The following is a 12558-nucleotide window of genomic DNA, read 5'->3' as shown; positions in this document are numbered from 1 at the left end:
ACATGCTATTAGTCTGTGGCATAGCCCTTTAGAGCAATAATTTCTTCACTGCCCTGTGATGTGTATTCTAAAGTAAAATTAGCGAAACATAGAATATCTCATAAAATCTTTTACTGTTATGTGGAAGAAAAGTTTCTCAATTGTTTTTTAATTGCTATACAATAATTCATATAAACACATTTTAGTAGTTATATAGACATTCCAACATTAAACAGAACATTAGTCACAAACTATTCTGATTCTTGTGTTCGCTATTTTAAGATTAGCAATGTACCTTGATTCCCAGTCTTACATTTTGATGTCAAATTTGCAAATAGTGTTTTTTATTCAATTCTTTCCCCCCATTCTGGTTGTCCACTCAAAGGCACTTCTTTCTTTAACCAAACAAGAGTGTTGTGGGCTTGGATACAAGTAGTGTACCTCTGCACTCAGGATTGATTCAAGCTGCACTCCTGTGTTCCTTACTGTAGATAGATTGGGATAGATTCTCGTCTTTACCACCTGGGTAGTAATCTGCCAGAGCGGTTCACCTGCTCTTTAAAGAACTTGCCGATTCTCATTCCATTGAAATCATTAGAATGGGAATCGTGTGGGTTCTAGAAAGGCCGGATGATCCACTTTGCCAGATTACTGCCCAGGTGGTGAAATCAAAAATCAACCCTATTTTATTCTATTCCGTTTGCACAGTGCTTCTTCTACCAATCCAAGACAAAACTAATACAGTTTGTTCTGTGCAAGCAGTTGGATTTGAATGTTGGTCAAGGCTGGGATTTCTAAATTTAGAGCTGTTTATTGCCAGAGTTATGTGTGCGGCATAATTTTTAAGTATTAAGTTCTGATCATTTTAGTTAGTTATGTGTAGCATTTTTAAAAACTAGTAATGTAGACTTTTCTAATAGTTTATCTTTAAATTTGGTGTTGGCCATGGCTCAGTGGTAGCACTCTCACCTGAATCAGAAGGTTGTGGGTTTGTCCTACCCCAGAGACTTGAGCCCATAATCTAGGCTGACAGTCCAGTGCAGTATTGAGGGAGGGTTGCACTGTCAGGTGCCGTATTTCGGATGAGATGTCTCCCCTCTCAAGTGGATGTAAAAGGTCCCATGGTACTATTCAAAGAAGAGCAGGGGCGTTCTCTCCAGTGTCCCAGCCAATATTTATACCCCAGCCAACATCACTAAAACAGATTATCTAGTTATTGTCATGTTGCTGTTTGTGGGACCCTGCTGTGCGCAAATTGGCTCACGTTTCCTACATTGCACAGTAACTACACATCAGAGAAAAAAGTACTTAATTGGCTATAAAGCGCTTTGCGACATCCTTAGGTCGTGAAAGGCGCTATATCAATGCAAGCCTTTTTTTCTTCATAAATTTATATTTTTATATAATGTTGATGTTTTTAATGCTCATCAGTGTGAGGGATGCCAGTGCTGGTGAAGGGAATGTCCACTCTGCTTTTGGCACAGTGTATTAGCATATCAACGTTCAGGTGTAGCACAGATCAGATGAAGAATAGGAGCATAGAAATATTAGCAGAGCAAGCCATTGTTGCCTGTACTGGATTTAAACCCTTTTCCCGGCGGGAATGATTGCTCCTTCATTGTGCCTTTTTGAATGAGATAGGCAGCTTAGTGCCATTGTATGCAGAATTATGATAGTTTGTGTGGTGGATCAGTAACTGCTAGGAACTGTATTGAGACTGCAGACATTTTCTCTTGAAACACAAGTTGATAGAGATGAGCCATTCCTGCCATTGATTTGGGTTGGTTTCAAATTGAGATCCCATTGAATTCCCTGTGCTCCCAATCTCCCTATAAGTTATTTCTTATAGTAAACGATGAATACTGTACTTGTCAATGAAATAACATAATGAAATCTCAGTGATAAATCAGAAATTCAAAACAGACAACTTATAATTCTGTGTGAGGAAAATGTGTAGTAAATTATTGCTGAATCATTGGCATCATTTAACAGTGTTTTAGTGCATCAGAGTGAAGTAACGTTTCTCTAGAAGTACCATTAGGAATGCGAATTCTGTTTTTAATATTACTGCCATGTATTTGAGATTTTTACTGCCATGTATTTCTCACTCACAAGTATACTCATTGAGAACAGATGATGTCTGAACAGTTAGGAAAAGAACAAGGTATTTTTTCCCTCTGTTTCCTGCCAAATATTGAAACTGTATCCACTTTTAGCTCGAGCATGAGTGATTCAAGCAGTCAGCAAGGGAATAAAAGAAAGGCTTTGCTGTCAAACTTGACAAAAACTGCTTCTTATAAATATAACCTTTTCGTAAACAGAAAAACAGAATTTTAATTGATTGTCATTAATATTCTGTAATATGGGTATTTATATGAAAAAATCTCTAATTTACATTACCGGAGTGAAATTCTTATGTATAGTAATAAACAACACACAATACTTGGCACATGGATTGAAGTAGGTAGTGTGAATCTTGTTTGGTGCATGTTCTGCACTGTACTATAATAGTGATGCCAGCAGCTGTTTATCTTAGGCCTTATGGAATGTTTTAGTATTTAAAGCTGTCAAGTTTGATAAAAAAGGCAAGTTATCTTAAAGTGTTGTGTGAAATGTTTTTGACTCAATTTCCCATTAAAGCTAACTTGTAACCTTTAACCATCAGTGCTTTTTAGGTCAAATAGTTTGGCATTTCTTGGCTTCCTAATAATAGTCCTGTCTGCCTGTTGTTCTAATGATCTTAATACTTTGCTAAAGGCATGTGCATGGTTGCACTGTTTATCATTGGGTGATACTGTGGGTGTATCGGACAAAAATGGCAAGTAATTCCAATGCTAGCTATACTGTACCTTAGGTCATTGTTAATACACTGTTTTTGTCATTGATCATTAGAGAGCATAAAAGTTATTTTTTTTTAAATCAACAACAATTAAAACCTGAAGGAATTACACTTGTAATAGTTAATTTTCAGTGTCAGAGAGGTTGCCTGTTAAAAGGGCACTTAGATTGAAATGGACATGCCCTAACTTTCTGTGGCGAGTTTAGTTCGTATCTTCAATGCAAGTACAGGAACTTCACGGCGTTTGATGCATTTGAATGGTGAGTCAGACAGCGAGGTGCTGTTTTTGCAAAGTTGATAGCGGACTGGCGCATCTCGGACAGCAACTTTCGGATTTTCGCTTTTAACTGCCCCTCTGCCCTCGTCTAAATTTGCTGTGCGATTTGTGCATAAATAACAGTGAGCGCCATTAGCATCACCGTTATTTTGACTGCAAATTCTGGGTCATTGTGCTCAACACATTGCTTGCTATATAAATTCAAACTACAACAAAACTGTTTTAATGTGGATGTGTTAATGATTTAAAGATTTGGACATTCTCAAGATTTTTTTTCTCTTGCCCAGTGCAAACGACTTTTTCCAAAGTTGTGCCATACTTCCTATGACCTGAAACATGACCTTTTATGTGAAGTAATCTGGGAGCTAGCATGCTCCAGGTGAACAATAACCCCATTTCCTGCCGACATGGACACTGGAAACAACAACTTCTCTGACTGACGAACAAATAACGCTCTGTTAGACCGTATGTTTCTGGCTGCAGCTACAAGTCAAGTCTATTTAAAAAATAAAATTAGCAAAAACAATAGTGGATAGATAAATTGCAGTTTTTCTCACTTAATTTACAATAGCTTTGGAAAGCTAATAAAATATCTCAAGTTCCTATCATTCTCTGTAGTATTGCACTGTAATGCGAAGTTTACACATGAAATTGGATATTCATGGAGTTTTCCAGTATCTCCAGTTCATGACAAAGCAAAGATTCACTGAAGGAACTTTGACATAGTGCTCTAGTTACGCCTCTGTGATGAACTTGGAACTGCGCATAGGAAGATAACACAAAGGCAATCTTCCCCATTATACAACACTGTCAGTCAGAGTTATTCAGTGGCACAGAAACTGCCTATAGAACACCCAAAGAACAGTATCTCTGATGCAGTTGGTGACAGCCTTGTGGGCTGGCCAATGCCGATAACAGTGATTGTCTTTTACAGCTTTTAATCCACCTTGTCCAATTCAGACAACCCTCTTTTGAAGTGACTGCATCACAAGATGTGTATTTCCCCAATACAAGTAGTCTCCAGAATGTAGTGGAGTTATTTTAAACGTGTCACCATGCTACCAATCTACAAATCCCCATAAAGAAATATTAAAAATATAGTCTTTATGATTCAGCAAAACAGATCTCCGATTCATTACACTACCCAATAGTCCAATAGACTCAAAGTTAGTTAGAATATGGATTCTGGAAAGTGAACATGTTTTGAACACAGCTGAGACAGAGAAGACCAGATCCAGTGAACATACTTGAAATCTTGCCTAAAAGGCAATTTAAAAAAAAACTATCACCATAAAAGTAATGTAGCTGTGTATTTTTTTTCTTATTTTAGTTTTTTGCCACAGGGTTATTCTTTGCCACTGCTTTCATGTCAGGAGTTAAATGTCAATGTTTTTATGGTTGTCTTAGCCCCAAGTCTGAACCGTGCTTTAAATTTTAAGCAACAGTACTTCTATACAAAAAAAAGTTTAATTTAGATTTCACATTTATTATTTTAAGAAAAACAGGGAATTTTATCTGTAATAATTACTTTTCATCATTTAGCTTCTGAGAAAGAGAGTGTGACATGAGGATCTATATTGGGATCTCCTTTACCAGACAGAGCTTTAAACCCAGAAAAGTAGCATCAAAGTCGCTTAACTTTGTGAAAACCTTGAATTTCTGAAGCCTTGTTACAGACCTAATTTGAATTTTCTTTTGTTTTTAGACAAACGAAAATACTGTATTTCTTTTCATATCATTTTCATTCCCCTCCCTGTGCCATTTCCAGTCTTGCAGTTTGGTGGAAGAATCTGGAAAATATGTTAGGCTGCAGTTATATTGCTACTTTTGCACAGATACAAAGGTATTTCAGGTGTGCATCAATGTGATAATGGCAACATGACTTGTCAGCCAGGTCCCTATCTGACTCCGGAACACATTAATGCCAAATGGTACAAAACATCCTTAGCAATGGTGTCTCACACTGCTTGGGCTTGACTCTTTTTGGAGTATAACTCCAGTATGCTTGGGTGGTGTATTGGGCTTGAGCACTTTATAAACTTACTGCAATCTTTTTAATGTTATGGGAAAGTGGATACTCTTGTTGGCGCTCTCCTAATTTAAAAAAAAAGTCAGGATGCAGAGTTCTGCACGTGCATACATAGAGCTTACTCCTGGTGGACAGGGTACAGTTCACAGTAAGGCTCAGTCTGCAGTATAACTCCAGTGTTGCCAGATGTGCTTTCCACTCTATCACTACAGATCTCAGAGTAGTATTGCAGCGTAACTGCACTCTTAAAGTACAAAAGAAATGTACGGTGGAATTCATGTGTAGTAAAGCATGATGCTTTTTATCAGAGTTGAATGTTAAAGCAACGGCCACGTAAGCCAGAAATTTGCCAAGATTTTGCTTATGCAGACTCATTTTCAGGGAACGTTACTTCAGCTGCATATATAAGTAGTTGAGAAAAGCACAAGTGCTTACTGATTGCTTTTCATAGGATTGACTTTGGCTTGAAGCAAAGACTTTTCACATATTAAAGCTACATGTAAAATAAAGAAGTGGGACACATTTTATAGGAATAATTGTTATGTGAAGATCTGCAGAAGCCTTTGTTCCTCTAGCTCATAGGTCATCCTGGATCCTAAGAGGGCCATGAGGGAATCCAAAGGGTTCTTCAAGGCCACTAGATTTTCGTCAGTCTGTTATCAAACTTATGAATTTTCTGCAATTGTAAACCTGATATCACATTGTTTCTGTTGCTGTATAGTTATAAACTGTTTTCTCCAGTGTTAGCACTTTTTTGGAAGTTAGGATAGAGATGGTCCCTGGGAGGCAGTTAATATTTGCAGGTGGGGATGGGGTCCCCCACTCAAATTTGCAAATCGTTGCTGTAGCTGCTTTATTAGTGACAACAGGAATTATACACTTTATTTAGACCTTTAGTTTTTTAAAAAATTATGTTTTTTATAAGAAGTTTTGTCAAAATTAGTTACATAGAAATAAATTATTGTAAAATTTGATCTGAAAGAATAGATTGAATTGGAATTGTATTAATAATATGCCTTCAATATAATTTTTTTTAATGTCTTAATGTATTTCTTTTATGTGTCTTCCCAGAAAGTGGACTCATTTGCATCATTATTGAGGCACTCCCCTTTGATACAGATGGGCCCTGCCAAAGACAAAGTAGTCATTGGTAAAATCTTCCATATAGTGGGTGATGACCTTTATATTGATTTTGGTGGCAAGTTTCACTGTGTATGCAGAAGACCAGCAGTAGATGGAGAGTAAGTAGCTTCACGTCAGTCAAGAAACGTATGTGATTTGATTTTAAGTTAATTTATATATTTAAGTTGTGATTCTAATTACAAGACCAATGTTTTATTGGCTAAAAATTAAATTAAGAAATATTTTCACTATGCTACATCTTTATTGCCAGTAAAATAACTTACTTCAAATCAATTCTGCTAAACATAAAGAAAATAATTGCTAATTTTCTCTCAAGATCATTTTATTCACATAGCTTAAAAATGTAATTAATTGTTGAAAAAAGTTAAGTTGATGCATACTTTTTTAATGAGACCTCCTGTGTTCCTTCAGTCCATCTGTCTGTGAATGACTACATCTGTAGTAGTTTAAAATAAACTTGTTCATCAAGTAAAGAATTACCATGAAAATTTTTCATTCACCTTACTTGGGAATAGAGAACACCTCGATTACTCATTCTTGTGAGCTCTCTTTGCTAAGTAAGGTAATTGTATTCAGTTGATGACAATCTTGAGACTTAAGTCTGCAACCTTTTCGTTGTGAGGCAAGTTTAAAAAAAAAAGCATGCTTCTCTGGGTTGCCCACTGACGATCTGTTTTGTCATCATTATTGGAGAATTAAGTAGCATAAAAGTAGTTTCTCACTAAAACAGTACATCAGTACAGTGGAACACAAGTATCTAGATTTCAATTATTCACCAGAATTTTTCCAGGACAAAATCTAGCATGAGACACCACGTCACTGCACAACTAACTAATAGCAATCTCCCAACCCATACAGTGCATCAATAGCATAAAGCTTTATTTATTTGAATTTTGTTAGATTAATGTGTAATTAAAGGTGGAGCTTGTTATGCAAGAGGGTGAAGATGGCATTGAACTAACAATGCTGTTTGCGATTCAAGATTTTTTTTTTTAGAGAATGTTCTTCTTCATCCTCTCTAGTCATGTGCCAGGCTGCAGATGTTGCTCTCATGATTTCCTAGTTGAATGTTGTAAAAAGGTGTTTTAGAGCAGAAATTTTCTCCATCGCTTTATGTCTGCTCATACTGCTGATGAAAATTACAAGCACCACTTTGCTAATGTATTATCCAGTTCAGCAATGATCCACAGTTACATTGTGCAGCTCCCTGTTTGAATCTCTCCAACCATGTTTCTGCTCCTACCTCAGCACCAAAACAGCCCTAGCCAAAGTCATCAACAACATTTCCTGTGACTGTTACCATGGTGCATTATCCCTCCTTATCCTCCTTGACCTCTGCAGCTTTTGATACAATTGATTACACCATCCTCCTCTAACTACTCACCTCTGTTGTCCAGCTCAGTGGGACTACCCTCGCTTGGTTTCACACTTGTCTATCCAATCGTCGCCAGAGTATTTCCGGCAATGGCTTCTCTACCTACCTCCATACTGTTATATTCAGAGTTGCCCAAGGATCTATCTTGGCCCGATCCTATTCCTTATCTACATGCTGCAGTGACATCATCAGCAGACATAGGGCCAGCTTCCACATGTACGCTGACGACACCCACCATCTCTCTCGATCCCTCCATTGCCTCTGTGTTGTCATACTGCTGGTCCGACATCCCACCTTGGAAGAAATTGGGCTAATCCAACTAAACATTGGGAATACGGAAGCCATCGTCTTTGGCCCCTGCTACAAACTCCATACCTTTGTCACTGATTTCATCTCTGTCCCCAGCCACTGTCTCAGACTGAACCAGATTGTTTGCAACATCGGCGTCCTATTCGATCCTGAGATGAATTTCTGATTCCAGATCCTTTGCATCACAAAAACCACCTACTTGCACCTCTAACATCGCCAACCTCTGCCTGTGCCTCAGTCCACCTGCTGCTCATCTATGCTTTTGTCATCTCCCGAATTGACTATACCACTGCTCTGGCCAGTCTCCCACCTTCCACTCTGTAAACTTGAGCTCATCCCGCTCCTCCTTTAAAACCCTCGTTAACTCCCACCTCTTTGACTAAGCTTTTGGTCACCCCTCCGAACAGCTCCTTCTTTGGCTCAGCATTCATTTTTTCCTTATGCCTCTGTGAAGTGCCTTTGGATGTTTTTTACATGTTAAAGTTACTATATAGATGCGTTGTTCTGCAGTCTCTTCTGGTGTAGTGCACTGACCAAATCCAGAATCATTATACCCAGCAACATGTTGCTATTATTGAGAACAAAAAGCAGAATGTCTTTATTAGAAAGGAACACTTCTTTCTTTCCAGTTATATGCATTTAGGAACTGCTATTAGTAGCATAATTCTGTAAATATAGCATGAAAAATACAGTCAAAATGGCACCATTGGCTTTACTCTTACTTTCGATTGAATCATTGTGGCACTGCTTGCCACAAAGCATTTTCCTGCATTATATTGTTACCAAGCTCCAACACCATAGATAAAACCTTCAAAACTAATTGTGTGCTATTTTTGCAGCGGGTTTAAAAACTTTGTATATTGCATCATGATTCACTTTTCTTGGAGCACTGTCACAAAATTTTAGTGTCCTGTATGCATTGTATTAATGTATTATCTGAGTGGACATCATGAACTGTAAAAAAAGAAAAAATGCATGGATATAAGTACAAAGTTGCCTTGATACTATGTAATGCAAAATATGTATGTAGACAAATTTTGGTAAAAATCCTTGTACAGTGTGTTTGTAGAAATAATTGTAAGGTGTTAAATAATTCAATAGGTTGAGCTCTGATCATTTACAAATGATACTTTATATTTTCATGTTTTGAAAATGTAAATCTCAAAGCAATATTAGAAATGTCAAGCTCATCAACTTAAGTCCTATGAGATTGGTAAGACTGACAGCTGTGGCATTAAAAATGGATTCTGGCATGAAAGCCATCTTTCTACCATTAACTTCTTTTAAAACTCAGAAAACATTGTTCTGTAGGTCTGTTCCAATTTACCAGGGTCTGCATTTCAATAAAAGAAGGCTTATTGTTTGCATTAAAGAAAGTTAAATTTAGGGAGGTGACACAGCTTCACAAAAATGTATATTTCTGAAGTTCTAGTCTGAGCAGTAAGTGTGATGTTACTGTCTGTAGTCAGATCTTAAAGTGCAACAACTTTTTTTTAAACTATTGCTAACAATGTAATATAATGCTTGAGACCTTATCAAGCTGTTGAAACAAACAGCATCAAATTTATTATTTGTAGCCATATGAGATACAAAGAAAAAAACCTCTATCTCAGGAGAAAGTTGTGAAGATGTCCCCCTTCTGAGTCTGATCATTTTAAGAAAGGCATTGACAAATTTATTTGGGTTTGCATTTTTCCCCCCAAGCCTTTAAAATATAAAAAGATGAGAAATATGTTTCTATTCTTGAAGCAGCATTCAATTATTATAGAGGTTAACAAAAAATGGTAACAATTTAACTGAATTTTTAAAAAGCTTAAGTGCTGGATTTTCAATATTTCATTTATCATCTTTCACAGTGAGTTAATCCAGGTCCAGATTTGTTCTCTGAAAGCCATGCTAGGTGCATTTTCATGGATGTTGCATGTAGGGTCCTGCTCAAACAATAACAACTTGCATTTATAGAGCTCCTTTAACATAGTAAAATGTCCCAAGGCGCTTCACAGGAGCGATATAAAACAAAATCTGACGCTGAGCCCCATAAGGAGATATTAGGACAGGGGTCACAGAGGTAGGTTTTAAGGAGCGTCTTAAAGGAGGAGACAGAGGTAGAGAGGCGGAGAGGTTTAGGGAGGGAATTCCAGAGCTTAGGGCCTAGGCAGCTGAAGGCACGGCTGCCAATGGTGGAGCGATTAAAATCAGGGATGCGCAAGAGGCAAGAATTAGAGGAACGCAGCGATCTCGGAGGGCTGTGGGGTTGGAGGAGGTTACAGAGATAGGGAGAGGCGAGGCCGTGGAGGGATTTGAAAACAAGGATGAGAATTTTAAAATCGAGGCATTGCTGGATTGGGAGCCAACGTAGGTCAGCGAACACAGGGGTGATGGGTGAATGGGACTTGATGCCTGTTAGGATACGGGGGCAGCAGAGTTTTGGAATATCTTGAATAACCTCTGGCAGCACATTGGAGCATCAGTTTGGTTTTCTCCCGGTCAAGAATATTTTCCCCTGTTGTTGCATCATCTAACACAGCATCCTTGAGGACATGCAGAAAGTTACAGTTTATTATTATGGCTACTAGTGGTTTCACAGTTCTTCATTGCTGAGGTGCTCAGCATTCCTTTCTAGGTTTATTGAAAGTCTGTTCTCATCAGTTGGAGCCCCAATCAATTCCCTTAATCCTTTTCTGAGTTCACATACATATTTAACAATACTTTAGTGTGCACTACTACAATGTTGACTTCCAGCTCTGTTAAAGGCTATGTGCTAGCCCATTTACCGCTGCAGATGACCATGATCAATGCTTACCAACTTTAAAAGTGACAGACAGGAAAAGACAAGTTCGTCCATCGATTCTGACTCATACAGTCATGTTGCAATTGAGCATCATGACCCCCTGATGCTCCCCACCCATCAGCAGCCATGGAATCTCCTGGGATATAAGAAAAAACTCAGGCCAATTCAGGGAAAAAAGAATTCTGGTACTTTCCTCTCCGACCCCCGAAAGTGATCAAAACAAGTTCAGGAGACTACACTGACTGAGGCACATCACTCAACATCCCACCTATCTTTTGTAAGCAGTGATATCATCTGCAGCCAGGAACTTGCCCATCTCCCTTTTGAATGTTTGCAGCAAATCTGGACATGTAATTGGAAATGATTTCAATATAGTGGTGGTAGGAAGAATAAGGAGGCCACATACTGCTTGGATAATAAGAGTCTAAATGGGATAGAGGAGTAAAGGGGTACAGATACACAAATCACTAAAAGTAGTGACGTAGGTTAATAAGACCATATAAAAGCAAACAAAAGCACTGGGGTTCATTTCTAGAAGGCTAGAATTGAAAACCAGACAAGGTATGTTAAACTTGTATAGAACCATGTTTAGACCACACTTGGCGTACTGTGCACAGTTCTGGTCTCCATGATATAAAAAAGATATAGATCCACTGGCAAAAATGCAATAAAGATTTACTAGGATGATACCAGAACTGAGAGGTTATACCTATTAGGAAAGATTGAACAGGCTGGGACTCTTCTCCCTAGAAAAGAGAAGACCGAGAGGTGACCTGAAAGAGGTCTTTAAAATTATGAAAGGGTTTGATAGACTAGACATAGAGAAGGTGTTTCCACTTGTGGGGGAGACTAAAACTAGAGGCAGTAAATAGATAGTCACTAATAAACCCAATAGGGAATTCAGGAGATACTTTTGTCAGAGTGGTGAGAATGTGGAACTTGCTACCACATAGAGTTGAGGCAAATAGCGTAGATGCCTTAAGGGGAAGCTAGATAAGCACATAAAGGAGAAAGGAATAGAAGGTTGCGCTGATGGGGTTTTTTGAAGAGGGGTGGAGGAGGCTTGTGTGGAGCATAAACACCGGCACAGACCAGTTGGGCCAAATGGCCTGTTTCTGTACATTCTATGCACCAGTGGGCATTCTGTACATTCTATGCACCAGTGGGCAACTTGTTCCAGAGGTTGATAACCCTTATGTTGTCTGTCACTCAAACATGACACTGCTGCATCACATTTGTCTTAGGCTTTTGACCCACTTGGCAGGAATGTCTTGAATTGAATGTCCTGTATTGTGCAGGACAAAATTATTTTTTTTAAATGAACGAGGCAACAGAAAATCAATTACTACCAGTCAGGTATTCTTTTGGGCCCCACCAAAAATCTGGTGGTACTGACCAGTACGAAGCACCACGAAAGCCACAGGCCAAAGAAATCAAATAGATTTTGACTTCTCGTGAGAAACTGCCAAGTTGAAGAAATTCAGCCTCTTGAAGCCAAGAGCAGCCGAGGGGAAGAAATCTGGTCTCCCAGAAAAACAGATTAAAAAAACTTAGGCCAATTCAGGGAAAAAAGAATTCTGGGAAATTCCTCTCTAACCCCTGAAGGTGATCAAAACTAGTTCAGAAGATCACGTTGATCATGAGGCACATCACCTAACATCCCATCAATTTTTTTGTATGCAGCGATATCAGTCTCAGCCAGAAACACATCCAGCTCCTGAAGGAATATGAATTTGAATGCTTATTTTATGAAAGATGGCCCATATGTATTTCTCCAGCTAAGCTCAATAATTTCAATCCATTGTAAACGTCTAAG

General features: G+C 38.3%; 1 protein-coding gene across 1 annotated transcript in view; it reads left to right on the top strand.

Moving 5' to 3' along the window:
* The window catches only part of tpd52 (tumor protein D52), a 228400-nt gene that overhangs the window by 128935 nt on the left and 86907 nt on the right, over nt 1-12558 (top strand). Inside the window, exon 10 of the mRNA XM_067977154.1 lies at nt 6196-6365. Coding sequence (XP_067833255.1) covers nt 6196-6365 — 170 coding nt within the window. The remainder of the gene's footprint in view (nt 1-6195; nt 6366-12558) is intronic.

This window comes from Heptranchias perlo, chromosome 3, assembly GCF_035084215.1.
Source record: "Heptranchias perlo isolate sHepPer1 chromosome 3, sHepPer1.hap1, whole genome shotgun sequence".
NCBI classification, from domain to species: Eukaryota; Metazoa; Chordata; class Chondrichthyes; order Hexanchiformes; family Hexanchidae; genus Heptranchias; species Heptranchias perlo.
Note: the sequence above shows the minus strand (reverse complement) of the source record. Positions and strands in the feature narration are given on the sequence as shown.